General features: G+C 40.6%; 1 protein-coding gene across 4 annotated transcripts in view; it reads right to left on the reverse strand.

Moving 5' to 3' along the window:
- The window catches only part of Tmem164 (transmembrane protein 164), a 181752-nt gene that overhangs the window by 65655 nt on the left and 99463 nt on the right, over nucleotides 1-16634 (reverse strand). For all 4 annotated transcript variants that reach the window (XM_070039912.1, XM_070039910.1, XM_070039908.1 and 1 more), the window contains exon 4: nucleotides 13022-13088. In XM_070039912.1, the coding sequence (XP_069896013.1) occupies nucleotides 13022-13088 (67 nt within the window). The remainder of the gene's footprint in view (nucleotides 1-13021; nucleotides 13089-16634) is intronic.

A 16634-nucleotide genomic window follows, 5' to 3' on the forward strand; every position in this document is an offset into this window, starting at 1 on the left:
CTTTACCACTTGAGCCACACCACCACTTCCATAACACATCTAACTCTTAAGCATACTAGCCATGCAATAAGCATTTTATTCAGCTCCTACTGTATATCAGGCCTGAAGTATTTTTTTATTTCCTTCTAATTTCCTGAATGCAATACATTATCATTGTAGTTCATTTAAACAATTAGTTTTGATCTTTTAAGTGTGTCTAAGATTCTATATTTTTAGACAGTCTACCTCTCACTTTCTCTCTTTTCATCCAGATGGTCTTGAGATCCTCATCTCTGCCTCCCAAGTTCTAAGACTTTAGGCATGTGCCACTATTACAGAAAGAGACCATCTTTATTACTGGGGGCGGGGGGGTTGGTCGTGGGGCCTGAACTCTGGGCCTGGGCACTGTCCCTCAGCTCTTCAGCTCAAGGCTAGCGCTCTACCACTTGATCACAGTGCCATTTCAGGCTTTTTCTGCTTATGTGGTGCTGAGGAATTGAACTCAGGGCCTCACATATGCAAGGCAAGCACTCTACCACTGAGCCACCTTCCCAGCCCCAGAGACCATCTTTTAATTTTAATATAGCTAGCTTGGAAGCCCTGAAGCACCACAATGCTGCCTTGGAAAAAAGGGATATTTTCCTACCCCAAGCAGTCTAATGTATGTCTAGCTACCTCTATATTAAGCAATATCCTGCTACCTTCAGTTCCTCTATTCTATAAGGGCATCTATAGAACCCTACAACTAACAACATGCTTAATGGTGAAAGGCTATTTCCCTTCTAATGAAGAATGAGAAAAATGTCTGTATTTTTACTTTGTGTGTGTGTGTGTGTCTTTCCTAGGGCTTGAACTTAGGGCCCGAGCCCTGTTTCTGAGCTTTCCAGCTCAAGGCTAGTGCTCTACAACTTGAGCCACAGCTCCATTTCTGCTTTTTCTGAGTGTTTAGTTGGATATAAGAGTCTCGGGCACTTTCCTTAGATCTGTTTTCTGAGATCTAAGGATCACAGTTTGAAGCCAGCCCTGGATGCCAGGCATGAGCTACCAGGCCCAGCTTGCATTTGTTACTTCTATTCAACACCATACAGAGGCTCTAACCAATTTAGCTGGGTAAGGAAAAGAAATGGCTCCCACAATAGAAGGAACTATTCTGATTAAAATATAACACATGCGAATCTGAAATACCATGCTGAAATCCCTTGGTATAATTAGTATATGCTTAAAAATAAAAAAAGAATGATAGAAGAATTGAGGGGCAGGTAACAGCAGTTTCAGGAGTGTGAATAGAGAGAGTGAAGGGCAAATATGATCGAAGTATATAATATGCATGTGTGTAAACAGAACAATAAAACTTGTTGAAATTGTTTCAAGAATAAAAGAAAGAGATGGGAGAGGTTGATGAGGTACACTGTATGCATATATGGAAATATTACAATGTAACTCCCCTGTACAATTCATATACGCAGATAAAAAAGAAAAAAGAAAAGAAATGCCTCCCAGATCGAATGGGAGAAAGTAAAATCATCTCTATTCAGAAGCGATATAATCTTTTATATAGAAAATCCTTAGAGGCCCGCATACCAAAAAAATTACAGTTAATAAGTGAGTACTAAAAGGTGATGAGATACAAGATCAAAAGAGAAAATGAACTGTATTTCTAGAGAATAGCAAAGAATAATCTGAGAATGAAATTAAGAATTTCATTTATAATACCATCAAAAAGAATAAAATGCATAGGCACAAATATAAAAGAGCTGAACAGCCTGTACTGTCAAAAGCACAAAACATCACTGAAAATTAAAAGAAAACTGAATGAATGGATAGACATCTTATGACAGTAGATTGGAAAATTTAATACTGTTAAGATAGAAAAACTCAAATTAATCTGCATTCAATGTAACTCCCATCAAAATCCCACTTGGCTGCTTTGAAAAACTAATAATACAAACCTGCAATAGGTAGGGAAAACATAAGGGTCCGAGAACAGTCAAAATGATATTGATAAAAGAGAACAAACTTCAAGAACTCATATTTCCAGGGGCTGGGAAGGTAGCTCAGTGGTAGAGTGCTTGCCTTGCACTCATGAGGCCCTGGGTGTGATTCCTCAATACCACATAAGCAGAAAAGGCCAGAAATGTTGCTGTGGCTCAAGTGGTAGAGCACTAGCCTTGAGCTGAAGAGCTGAGGGACAGCACCCAGGCCCAGAGTTCAGGCCCATGACAGGCAAAAAAAAAGAACTCATATTTCCAAACCTTCTAGTTCCATGTGTGGTAGAACATACACCTGCAACCCAGCACACAGGAGGCTGAGATCCAGAAGATTGAGGTTCAAAGCTAGATTGGGTAAAAAAGTTCATGAGACTCTTTCTCCAAAATAACTGGCAAAAAGCAGGGCTGGAGGTATGGTGCATGTGATAGACTGCCAACTGAGTAAGCATGAGGCCGAGTTCAAACCTTGGTGATGAAGTGACAAAATCAAAAATTTGATTTTATTTACATAACAGCAGTGGGGAATGTAGTGAGTTAACTGAGTCACAGCTATCCAGTTCCCAGTCAGGTGCTGGGGGGCTGCTGATTTCACAGACATCCTGAAGCCTAGCCATGAGATGGGGGGGGGGGGGCTGTCCACCCAGCTCCAAGGCCAAAATGTGAGATAAGCCATCCTCTGAATTGCAGATGTAAGGCTCAATGGGTAGGGCCAAGAGGGCCCTGCCTTGAGAAAATGTAGCTATATCTTGTTGTTTAGCCCCAGGGTAGCTCTGGTGATGCTATGTTTATATATAATACTTTGCTGAGGGTTGGTCTTCACCCAACATGTGACCTTTGTCTTTAGAAGCTTGGTGCAAGCTCTGTTCTGGGCTGCAGAGCTTTGTAATTGGCCTACTGCAGTCTGCTAGTGCTAAAATAAAAAAAAGACTCCAAAATTCGACCTTTCAATATAGGTTCTCTATTTTCTTGTGGCTGGCTTATATCTGGTTTAAGGTATAATTTTACCGCACAACAGTATCACTCTCCCCCAAAACGGGTATCTCATGTTTGAATGCAGCTTGGGCAAGACCTTGCTTCAAAAACCAAACCAAAACAAAAGCTTATAGAAAGCTACAATAACCAAGACAGTGTAGTGCCAACATACAGCTGGGAATCTAAAAATAAACATTTATGTTTTCAATTTTTTTTATTAATTTCAGTAAGAATGCCAAAATCTTCTAATAGGTCAGTAGTTGTTTCAAAGACTAGTACTGAGGCTGGGAATGTAGTTTAGTGGTAGAGTGCTTGTCTAGCATGCATGAAGCCCTGGGTTTGATTCCTCAGTGCCACATAAACAGAAAAGGACAGGAGTGGCCCTGTGGTGGAAGTGGTAGTAGAATACTAACCTTCAGCAAAAGAAGTTCAAGAACAGTTCAAGAACAGTGCCCAGGCCCTCAGTTCAAGCCCCAGGACTGTCAATAACAAACAAAACAAATCAAAGAATAGTACTGAGACAACTGGATGTCCACAAGTAAATAATGAATTTAAGCCAGGTGTAGGTGGCTCACACAAGGATCAGATCAAAGGCTCACAGTTCAAAGCCAGCAGTAGCAGGAAAGTCCATGAGACTTTTAACTCTAGTTAACCACAAAAATCTGGAAACGGCTGTGGCTCAAGTGGTACAGAAAAAAGGCTAAGGGACAGCACCCAGACCCTGAGTTCAAGTGCTAGTACCAGCACAAAAATGCAAAAGAAAACCCATAGAATAGTTAAAATATTAAAAAGCATGTAACTGATATGGTACAACATTCAAAATACAGGTACATTTCTGTACCTGTTTTGTTCAAGGACAGGTGTTCAAGGACAGAAGTTTAGAAGTTACTAGGGAAATAAAAATAAAAGCCAATAAGAGTGATATTGCCATCCCTCAAGAAAGGCTACTATAAAGAGAACGTATAGAGCTTCAATACTAAGAGATTGCTAACCAGATATAAAATGCTATCACTTAACATAGAGAAATACTCGGGCAGTTCCTCAAAAGATTAAACATATATTATTATCTAGCATGTCCCCTCCTGGCTATACAGCTAAAAGCAGACATTCAATGAGGCAATGTTATTCATAGTCACCAAAGGCAGAAATAATTCAAATGACCACCAGCAGGTGAATGCTAAACAAATATTATACGTCATATAAAGAATCTAATGCACCCTTTAAAATGAATGAAGTACTGACCTATGTTACATGGATGAACCTTGAAGCAACGCAGTAAAAGAAGCCAAATGCAAAAGGCCACATAGTATAGGACTCCAATTATATAAAGATGTCAAAAATATGCAAACTCCTAGAGACAGTGGATGCTGGAGACTGAGGAAGGAAATGAGGCTGTGACTGCTAAGGGATACAAGACTTCTTTGGGGGATAAATGAAAAAATTCTAAAATTAAATAGTGCTAATGGGTGTAAAACTCACTAAATTGTATACCTTAAAACAAATTCGTAATATGTAAATTAAATCTGAAATTCCCTTCCAAAAAGTGACTGAATAAAGAGAGAAGAATATTCAGAACGAAGGTAGAAGATGGGAGGATGTGAGGAAGTGGAGATAGAAGGACAGGCATCCAAGGCTACATTTAAAAGACCCTATCTGAAAAATAAAAGCAGGGGTTAGAGGCATGGCTCAGATGGTAGAGTGCCAGCCGATGAGCAAAATCAATAGATACCCAGTTCAAGTCGTGGTCTCGGACAAAATAAAATATCTAAAAGCAAAAAAAGGACTAGCAGTTGAGGTCTTGAGTTCAAACTCCAATACTGAAAGAGAGCTCATGGGCTGGGAAGGTGGCTCAGTGGTAGAGTGCTTGCCTTGCTTGCATGAGGCCCTGGGTTCGATTTCTCAGCACCACATAAGCAGAAAAAGCCAGAAATGGTGCTATGACTCGAGTGCTAGAGCACTAGCCTAGAGCTGAAGAGCTGAGAGACAGTGCCCAGGCCCAGAGTTCAGGCCCCAGGACTGGCCAAAACAAACAAACAAACAAACAAAAACAGAAAGAGAGCTCAAAGACAGAGACAGAGGGAAAAGATCAGGGTCAAAGCGTTTCTTTGTGTGGTGAGATTAACTTTTCAAAGCTATCTCTACAAAGTTACCCCTTTGACCCACTTCTCTTATCTCCCATCTTCTTTCAAAACCCACCAATGAGCAGATATTACTAATCCTATTTGGCAATCTGTTACAAGGTAAGGTGATATGAACTCATTAAAACCCCAGATCCTAGCCAGAGGCAAGATGGGATTATAGCAAGGTGTTCACAGTGGAGTTGCCTGAAGTCCTCCTTAGAAATAAATATGTTTTGAAAGAGGCTCTGAGGATTTGTGCAGTCAAGGTTAAGAACCCCTGGTTCAGAGACTGCAGAGAGTGAAATCACTCTGAGATAAGACTACTCGACTCTTATTACATAAACAAATATCACTTGGGATAGTGGCTTGTGGTGCCTAGGGACCATTTTTCTAGAACTAAGGCAAGCCACTTGCTAGTAATAACTAGCCAGCTTAGGGGCAAACAGGCTGCCAGGTGGCACTCACTACTCCCACTTGCTAAATGGGCTCAGGGGCTTGGGCCTCTTGAGAAACTCAATAGTCTGCACATTTTACTTCCAGAAGCAAATGAAACAAGAGTAAGTCTAATTCTCAGGTCAGGAAGGAGGAGAAAGGACTGGCCAGTTTCCTAATCAAACAGGCTAGGTGTAAAACACAAAAAAACAAGGGCAGTATTAGTCAGTGTAGGCAAGAAAACCTGCCATGGAATTTTAATCTTACTCAGCAAGGTTAATTAAGAAACAAAGCCCACTTCATGTCACCCAACAGCTAAAGGAGCTGGGGCCAGACTCTGCCAAAGAACATCAAAGAGGGCATACCAACAGGAAATTCTTGAAACTATTTAAGGTGATATTAGTAATAACAGTAGCAACAGCATGTGAAGGCTAGCATGGTTGTGCATGCCTGAAACCCCAATACTTGGAGTCTGAGGAAAGAGAATCCCAAGTTCAAGGTCAGCCTTGCTAAATAGTGAGAACATGTCTCAAAGACAAACAAAAAGCAGTAACTGGTCTATGTGACTGGCAAAGTTTTAAGTGCTTTGCATACATTATATCCATTCAATACAGATAAGCAAATGTGGACAGCAAGTCAGGTACCTTATACAAGATAACATGCTATACACTGAAGATGGACCATGTAACCACAGACAGTGTGGCTTCCAACTCATAGCAAGCAGAGACAAATGCCTTCCAGAACAGGTAGAAAAAAATAATAGTTGGTACTGTTCTATGCTTTTGGTTTTCTTCAGGTCTTCTTCTTTCTTTATTTTTAAATGTTTTTATTATTAATATATATTATTTTCATAAAAATCATGCATATTTATAGATATACATGAAAGTAAAAGGCATAAAAGCCTGCTGCTTTTTGTTGTCTTTTCACTGTGTAGAAAAATAACCACCTTTGAATGGGCAATAGGTTTTTGTTTTTTTTTTTGTCAGTCATGGGGCTTGAACTCTGGGCCTGAACGCTGTCCCTCAGCTCTTCAGCTCAAGGCTAGTGCTGTACCACTTGAGCTACAGCTCTACTTCCGGTTTTCTGGTGGTTTATTGGAGATAAAGAGTTTCACGGACTTTCCTGCCTAGGCTTGCTTTGAACCTCGATCCTCAGATCTCAGCCTCCTGAATAGCTAGGATTACAGGCATAAGCCACCGGCGCCCGGCAGCAACAGGTTTTTAACAGATGATACTTTATTTCAGAAATTTTCACTACTATGTCTTTTGTTGTTGTCAAGAAATCAACAGTATTTTAAGTGGTTGGAAACAATAATTCACTTGGAAAAATAACTTATGATCCCTTCTTCACACCCCAAATCCCAGGACAGATTGAAGAGGGACCACTAGAATTTCCCTGAACTACATGGAAATCCAGGATGGCAGAAGAACTCAGTTGTCCTTTTATTTTGGTGAGAGAACAGAATGAATTCAAGTTTGCTTGTTTGACTTGTGTTCTACCTCTTGAGGCATTCTTCCAGCCCTGCTTTTTGCTGGTTTAGAAGACAGTTTCATGGACATTTCTGTCCCAGCTGGCTTCAAACCATAATCCGCCCTCCAGATCTGAGCTTCCTGAGGGGCTAGGATTACAGGTAGGAGCCACCAGTACCTAGCGATTCTTTTCTGTGACTATGTATCATCTCCTACATGGTAGACCCTGCAGAGTGTCAGTCTCAAAGCAAGAGTCAACACCCACAAGCAAATAGTTAAGATGCCCAAGAGAGCACTTGGAACATAGGTTGAATGTAACATCCAGCCAAACTATGGAATGTTAAGCAGCTAGAAGAGAAGACTTGTCTTCATGTCTAAAGAGATTTCAGATTGTCCACTTTTAGGTTAAAGGGAAAGCATCCTGAAATAATGTTTATAGTAAACTTTCAACTGTGTAAGAAATTTTCATGTAAATAAACCAATGACAATAAATATGAACATCTTTATCTGCAGATAGGAGCAAAGAGAGAAATGTGGAAATATACACAAACCTTGAACAGAAATTGCTAATAGATATTGTGTAAAACTGATCACAAGAGTTCATACAGTGACATACTGAAATCACAACATAAATTCCCTTAGATTATATTGCCTCAGGATGCTGTGGTCATCTTAGGTTGTGGGAATGCTTGCACTTCTCATAATACAACCCATCCTTAAGCAGTACAGGACGAAAATGTGTTTGAATATCAGCCTGAATAATTAAGAACAAGTAGCTGGGAACACCGTGACTTTTAGTATGAGAAAGACTGAATTCCAATTCATTCCAATTCTGTCATTTCCCTAGAAATTGGTTTGGACTAGAAACCCCAAACTTCTCAACACAGCCTTCCTGTATCTTCAGACATGCTGCATTTATCTGATCAGACACACCAAGACCTTTGTAAAAGACAGAAAAACCATTGTGCCTCAGTCAGTTCTTCAGAAAGTTAAGGCCTCTTTTGAAACCAAAATTTCTCTATTTGAGGACCCTCAGGAAATCAACGGGATATTCTGTCCCTAGCTAAAGTCCAAACTCCAAACTATAACTTTTTAAAATAGCTCAATTTCCCAGCCACAGAAATAACTTTTCTAGGTCAATTAGCACATTTCAATGTGCCAATTAGCAAGGAGTGAGATTCTCAAGCCAATCTGTGTTGGTGACAGCAAAGTTTTCCCTGCAGGCCACATGGGGACAAGGTGTGTACATTACAAAGATGCAGGCCAAGAATATGAAGATAATGTTCTTGAATGGTAGACAGACACCAAGTAATGACAAAGGCATTACTAACCTCTTCCAATTGGGCTGAAAAAATTGAGATATTCAAAAGAACCATCTGACAGAGAAGAAAAACTGGGCAAAGATGGAAGGGTGGTAAGAAGAGAATAAAGGAACAAATGTATTTGATCAACAAGGACACACAGTAACGGGCAATTTCAATAATGAGATAATATACTGAAGTCTTGAAGAAGAAAGAAGCTTGATAAAAGCATTATTATTACTCCTCTTAAAATTCTAATAGAAGACAGATGGCTGCGAACACAGATACAGGCTAGGATAGTGTGTTCTGTCTGAGAAGGGGGCTGAGACAGTATCTTCTTTCTTCTCTTTCTCGGAATACTTTATTAGGGTTAGATGACAAAGGGTGAAAATAACAGGACGAAGGAGGCAACAGGAGGCCAGCATCACACATCATAGCCAGATGTACATGTATATATACATACACACATGTATATTTACATGCATGTATATATATGTGTGTGTATATATAGGTGTATGTATGTATGTATATGTATTTTTTTGATCGGGTCATGGGGCCTGAACTCTTGGCTCTTCAGCTCAAGGCTAGCACTCTACCACTTGAGCCACAGTGCCACTTCCGGCTTTGTTCTTTTTGCTTATGTGGTGCTGAGGAATCGAACCCAGGGCCTCATGCATGCAAGGCAAGCGCTCTACCACTGACCAACCTTCCCAGCCCCTATATATGTATTTTTTTGCACAGTCAAACGCACCGATATGAAACTCAGTATAACCATCTGGACAAAAACCTCATGACTATAACAATGAACTCAGAGTATACTGTACATCTGCTTTGAAAGCTATGAACTATTGACAGCCAGACTATGGAGACCTTAATTTCCAGTCCATAGATAGGCTTACAACAAGCAAAGTAAGAAGGAAGGGAGATAGTCTGTGTCAATCCTGAGACTGTATACAAAATTATATATTTGTGGGGGTGGAGATGTAGCTAAGTAATAAATCACTTGCTTAACATATGTGAGGCCCTTGGATCCATTGTTTGCCTCAGAAAAACAAAATATGTTGTTATGTAGTTTTCTGCAGCTACTCCAGGAGCCTATCAGCCAGTACTTAGAGAGGGAATCTACAAATGGCATACAAGCTCCATGACTCTGTCATGGAAGAAGAAAAGGGCTTTGATGTCACAGGAGATTTAGGTTCAAGGCTCATCCACCCAGGCTTCTTCAGCAATTCATTTGGATCAATTAGATAGTTGTTGAGCTCTCTACTAATTTAATAATCAATGGACCTGTATTGTGTTTCTCCTCCTTTCCTTCCAACTAAGAAAAGGACCCAACATTGGAAATCACGTTGAAGACACTTCAGTAGAAAGAGGCCTCAGGCATCCTGACTGTAAAGGACATTTGTAACACTAGGGCCATTGAATACATGGGTCTTCTTCAACCTAGGGTGTTAGTTTTAAACATATAGAACAAGGAGAAACTGAAACCTGGGTATTTTCTAGCTGGTCTGCAAATTTCAGTGGTAATGGGTCATAGGGCAAAAAAAAAAACCACATATGGAAATTCAGCGATGACTCCAAGTCTTTTAGCTAACTGTAGCAAATTCTCTAACTCCTTTAACTGTTTTTGCGTATTCGAGTGTATGTGTGAAGTTTATGTATGCTGGTGGAACTAACACACCAACTAATTAGTTTTATTTTTCTGGCTTCCTCATTACTACTAATTAGAAAAAAAAGGGATTAAAAAGGTAAAGAGCCAAGAAGGAAGGGCAAAAAAAATTGAAAAGCTGCCTTCTTGCTTAATTGGATCATGAGATTTAAAAAAAAATGCCAATCTTCCCTGACTCATTTTAAGTAAACCTGAGCTCATCAAGAAAGGAAAGAAAACAATCTAGGGTAGCAAGAGAGAAACCATGTTCTCTATGAAGTAGTACAGGTGCTTAAGGAACCTCTAAATTCAGTGCTCAAGTCCTATTCCCAATATGAATGCTTTTGGAGATAGGGTTTTCAAAGAGGGGGTTAAGTTTAAAAGAAGCTATTAAATGTGCTCTAATATAATGTGGTAAGTATCCTTTTGAGAGAGAAAACTGACCACACAATAAATAACACCAAGGTGTATATGCAGACAGATGTTGGGGAGGAGGTAGTAAGTAGGCTATCTCTATCAAAGAGAGAGGTCTCAGGGGAAAGCAATCCTCTCATATAGTCTATTGTCTTAAAGATATTAAGCATTGCTGTACCTTACTTCAAAAGTTTATTATTATTAAGTAAAATCATCTATAAAATATTTAACAGCATGTGGTACAAAATAAACATTCAAGAAGTAACAGCTGAGCTAAACATGGTGGGCATACCTATAATCCCAACACTCGGGAGACTGACACAGGAGAATCATGTGAGTTCGAGCTAGTCTGGGATACATAAAAACGAAGTGGCAACTAATGATGTTGCTACTGCCATTAAAGACTCAGGGCCTAAGAAAACACCAGTAGATCCAGGGAGATATGAAAATGTAACCATCAGCTCCCTAAATGACTAAGGTATGAGACCACACCCCCTGGGGCCTTTATTTTTTGTATTTGTACAACTGAAATCTTAACTCCTACTTCTATGCTCAATGGCTATTAAGGAGAAAGTTACTTGGCTTTCACTGGGGGGAAAGGTTCACAGTAATAGAGGAGAGAAGGCAGACTGTCCAGAGGAACTGTATCCTCCTCAACCAATGGCAGAGACTGTTCTGTCAGAGTTCTAGGCTGGAAGCAATCATATTCTTAATCATTGGCCAGTCCAATGATAGTGCTGCTGAAAATGAAGAAAGCAGCTGTACTCTCTGCTGAGTAAATGGGAACAAAGTGAGTGGAGTGATAACACAAATAGCAGGTTGCCTCCCCAGGCAAGAAAGGATTCATGTCTGCTTGGACAATGCTTCACAGCCCTGAGCCAGTAAGAAATACTGCTGAGCTGTGTGAAATTAGCCAGTTTTTTTTTTAAGTGGAGGTTTATTCAGTCAATTGGGAGTTATTTGCACCATTCTGTGGTATATTGTCCCTGCTGCTCTGAGATCAAGGCAAGAGTGCTTGTAAGTTTGTCCATTTGTTTTGTGCTAGGGATGGATTCCAGGCCTTTGTACATGCTATGCATGCTCTCTACCCTGGAGCTGGACCTATCAGCCCTAAGGTGGTTTTCATTCTGCAGTTCAGCAGGAGAATTCATGCAGGTCACATTATACAGGATGTAGAAAGAAGAGCAATGGGGCCTATAGTAACAGCCTGTGACTGGTGATGCCAGTCCTCAGAGGAACATTGGCCAGAACACATCCTGCCTATTAAGACAGGGACAGCATGTCCTTCCCTTTTCAACTTGACAATGGTCTACCTAGAAGGTAGGACCAAAGGCTCTGGGATAGAAGTTTCCAGGCCTTGTAACCTAAACCTGGAAATCCAAATTACCATACACAGGGAGTATGGGGCCTGAAATAATGCATTTCTAACAAGTAGTACCCACATTACTATCCTTGGGCCACACTTGAAGTTACATACTTAAAGTAACAGTTATTAGTGCCTGACACACTGATTATCCAACAGCAATCCTAACCCCCTCCCCCATGGCACCACATGGTTACAAATGTTCATTCTGTCATCATCCCACACCATACCAATCAAACCCTCCAAGTTTGTGATTTGGCAAGCCTCTGGGTTTTTTTTCTCTTTGTGGTGCTGAGGATGGACTTTGGGCATGCTACGCAAATGATCTATTTCTGAGCCATACTCCCAGTGAAGCAAATTAGTTGTTTGAAGTCTACTGAGGGTTCAAAATCACTGCTCCATATAAATGCTTTCTCTTTTCATTCCTACTGCCAAGGCACATGAATCTACAGAAGTACAACTGCTATGAGGACATGGCTGGTGTATGTAGGGAGGACATGAATACATCCTTCAGAAGGAGCAATGCATAGCCGTCATTTCAGCATCAAGAGGCCCAGGCTCTAGTCGTGTCTACCACTTAGAATTGCCATGATTCCCCAAACAGTGGTATTGTTTTTTTTTCCCTGTGTAAAACAAGCAGCCCTAATACATAACTGTTATATGAAATGACCTTACAAAGTATAAAATGCCATGTAATGAAAAAGATTGTCATTTCCAGAGCTAAGCTATGAACTTTGTGTATGAGGCACATTTAAGTCACTGAAGCAGAAAGCTGTAGTTAGAGTTGATTTCTTTCCCTGAGCTTTCTAAAGTGGCCTGTTTATATTTCCTCAGCCCCAAATAGAGGAGTGTGAGAACTCACCACCTCAAGCTTCTAAAGCCAACTTCTCAGGAAGCTGGTTTATCACCTGCACTCTACCACAGTAGGATTCTCCCTGCTGCCATAGGGTGTGAGTGGATGTGTGGCCCATGCTCAAAGTTTCCCTTGGGAAAGTAAACAGCTTTTGAGCCTGCTGTCAGATTATCCTAAGCATAAACATCTGAAAGTCTCTACTATAGGACCTCAGTCTATTTTCTTCCAACCAAACTTCTCCAAGAGCTTCTGAAGATTTCCTTGATCTATACTAGTTCTGATCTAAACCTTAATTGCAGTCCCAGAATTCCACCACTGAGCTTGCCTGTACTCAAACAAGACTGGGTCATTAAAATATAAAAACACACTAACATATGCAAATAGTCATAGTTGCATTTGGGCTAAGAATCACTAGACCACAAACCGGGTGAGAAAATCCTGTTTTAGATGTCACTGATAAGATTCTAGAGGAAGCTACTCACCAGCCGGGTGTTTACCACAGGAAACAGCAGTGCCAGAAGAGCTCCATTCAACATGTGCATCTGTAACCTAGAAGATAAAAGTAGATCAGGTTCACATATCATGCTCAGACTCTGATGTAAATATAGCAGAACTGCAGGTTAAGCCAGACCATATGGGAAAGAGCTGTGTATCCATGTGACTGTCTGAAAAACAGTCTTAGAGTTTGCACACATGCCAAGTCAATTCAAAGCAGCATCGTTTGAATTCACTGAAATGTTCTGAAGAGCCCTGTCACTGCTTCCGATAGCCCAGAACACTTCCTGAACACAATTTAGTTAGAGCACCTCATTGCATAACAAGTTCTGTGCTCCCTAAACACTCAGGCAAACCCAATCAGCAGCTTCAAGAGCTAATGCATTAGTAAAGGGTAATACAGAACTTCGATGCTCCTTTGTCACAGCAGAATCCAGATTCTTAGATTACCCTTGCCCATTTACAAAGCTTCAGCCAGTCCTCTTCTCAGACAAAGCACTGGACAGAAAAGGGCTTCAGAGTTTTGTGAACCTAGTTTCCCCACAGGCCAGATATGCCAGCAAGAATTGCTGCTGGTGATAGGGCCATCTGGCACCCCTCCAGGCTTTCTTGGATCTGTTTTATATAATGGGTTCTGTAGCGTAAAAGCAAAAGAAAGCTTAAGACATGGTTCAGTGGTAGAGAACTTGCCTAACATACATAAGGTCCTGAGTTCCATTCCCAGCATGGGGTGAGGGAGAAGAAAGTGAAGATCATTACATAGTGATACTGTTTCCTAGATCCAATATCAGACTACTAAAAACCCATCATAAGTCAAGAGCTATTCACTCAGGAACACAGTCTACTTCTGAGAAATTAGAGGAGGGATTTAAGCAGCTTTCTTCATCATTCAAGGCAAATTGGTCTTTATTATTGATGGAGACAGAAAGAATGATAGTTTTGTTCCAGCTGAAGAAAAGCTGGTTTGATGGTTTAGGACAAAGTCAACGTGCCTCTCACATGATATACAATACTGAAGACATGTTGCCTCACATAATGTTCTCTCTCTCTTTCTCTCTCTCTCTCTTTCGCTCTCTCTCCTTCCCTCCCTCTTCAACTCTCTGATACACAGAAGTCCAAGCAGAAAAGGACATGCCCTGATTAAGAAGGCAGGCGATATAGTCCTCTTTTGTAAGACTAAGACATTATACAAAGACCCTCAGAGAACAGCCCAGAAGCCCCAAGGCTGCATTTGATATTCCCCAGTGTGTTTGTTCCAGCTCTTCTTTATCACCAAGGCCTCTAAAATGGTGATACTGTGTACTTAATATATTCAAGGACATTATCTAATTAACTGCTTCATATGAACTAGCTCAATTAATTTTTACAGAAATCATTCAAAACAGGTAGAAAGACTCTTCTCACTTTGTTGATAAGGAAATCTAGTTCAAAAAAGTAATTATCACAAAATATCCAAGATCTTCCCCAATCTTAGCAGATTCCAGACCTCAAACTCTTACATCCCTCCTTCTGCCTTGTAGCTGAGTCACTCTCCTTGTCCTCAGATAGCAAAACACTGATGATCTTTTCCTGATCCTTTTAATTGAAGGTTCTCCCCACCTCCTCCTGAATTCCCTGTCCCAGTCTTTTGGTTTTTTGTGTTTTTTTTTGGTCGGTCATGGGGCTTGAACTCTGGGCTTGAGCAATGTCCCAGTGCTCTTCAGCTCAAGGCAAGCGCTCTATCACTTGAGCTACAGTGTCACTTCTGGTTTTCTAGTGGTTTATTGGAGATAAGAGTCTCACGGACTTTCCTGCCCGGATTGGCTTTGAACCATGATACTCTCAGCCTCCTGAGTAGCTAGGATTATAGGTGTGAGCACCGGCGCCCGGCTGTCCCAGTCTTATTTCCACTAAAACAACTCAGAAAAAGGTGCTGTGGCTCAAGTGGTAGAACACTACCCTTGAGCAGGGACAGCTCCCACGCCACAGTTCAAGCCCCAGGACCCACACACACAAAAGAAAGTAATGAGAAGGCATAACGAAGAATGTCACTCTGCTACCTAAGGCTACTGCACAGTTTCTGGAAGTTCATTCAAGGGTGTACCCAGTAAGGATTGCAAGCATAGGGTGAAGTAGAGGCTAACCTAACCGTGACTCTGGGCCCTTCTCTATGCTAGTGACTGCATCAACAGTAAACCTGGGAGAGAAAAATAATTACATGGATATCCAAGGTGAAGCTGGATTCTGGTGCCACACTTTGCCATTAACCTCAAAGGAATGTTGGCATTTGCACAAGGCCAATTAGATATTTGGGTATGAAAAGTTACATCTTGCAGATGGTGGAATTGATCCTGTTAGAACTAGCTCAGGATGTTGAGGTATTGCATAGGAATTAGTACATCAACTCAAAAGGAGCTCAACAAGGTGAGGTTTACTTTTGCAGAAGGGTGCACCATCAGCTAAAAATCTGGCAAGCAAGCACACAGAGCAAGGAGGCTGCTCCTTTTTTTATCCCTAACCCTGCAAGCCCTGCTCTCTGCTCTGACTGGCTGAGCTCAGGTTCACAATCTGCAAAATGATGTGGTTTAATGAATAGAGTATAACTAAAATTTAAGGAGCGTCTAACAGGATGTCTTAAAGTGCAGCAGGAAAAGGATGTAACTAAAATATAATTAACAAGGGCCAAGACACCTGGCCAAAGCAAGAAATTTTCCGAAAAACAATTCTAATAAGAAAGGAAGCAAACTATATTATAAAAAAGACACTTTTCTCATAGTCCAATAGCAATGATAAAGAGGATAAAATCAATATCAACATTAAAAACAAGAAAATTCCTTGCTGGTAGTAGAGTGCTTTGCTAGCATGCATGAAGCACTGGGTTCAATTCCACATAAACAGAAAAGGCTAGAAGTGGCAGTGTGGATCAAGTGGTAGAATGTTAGCTGTGAGCAAAAAGAAGCTCAGGGACAGTGTCCAGGCCCTGAGTTCAAACCCCAGGACTCACAAAAAGAAAAAGAAAAAGAAAATTCCTACATAAAGGCAACACTTGGCCCATGCATAGTACTCATGCCTGCAACCCCAGCTATTCAGAAAGCAGGATCACAATTCTGTATTTATGGGATATTGCTATTGTCCAGCCTGGACAAAAAAGGGCAGGAGATATAGCTCAAGTGGTACAGCGTAGCAAATACAAGACCCTGAATTCAAACTTAGTTACTGCCCCCCCCCAAAAAAAGAAAAGTCAAACCTATTTCTGAGTTCTCAAAATTCAATTTTATGCCAGCTCCATATATGCCAAAGGGTAGAATGACTGTCTTTAATACACAAGGAGGTCTTGTATATTAGTCATTACAAAAGACCTAACAAAAGGTTGAGGGGTGTGGCTCAAATGGTACAATGTTTGCTTAGCATCAACTAGTCCCCAGCCCCACCACATTCAAAAAAATCTAACACATAATGAACATTTCTACATACAAATCACTGGGCAGGATATTCAAATGTATCATCTCATTCAATTCTCACCATTTTTTATTACAATGATCTTCATTTCATATGAAAACCAAGATCACAGATAATAAGGGAAGGAGGGAAGAAGGAAAATGAATGAATGGAACAAAAGAA

This window comes from Dipodomys merriami, unplaced genomic scaffold (assembly GCF_024711535.1).
Source record: "Dipodomys merriami isolate MVZ:Mamm:240054 unplaced genomic scaffold, mDipMer1.0.p SCAF_3, whole genome shotgun sequence".
NCBI classification, from domain to species: Eukaryota; Metazoa; Chordata; class Mammalia; order Rodentia; family Heteromyidae; genus Dipodomys; species Dipodomys merriami.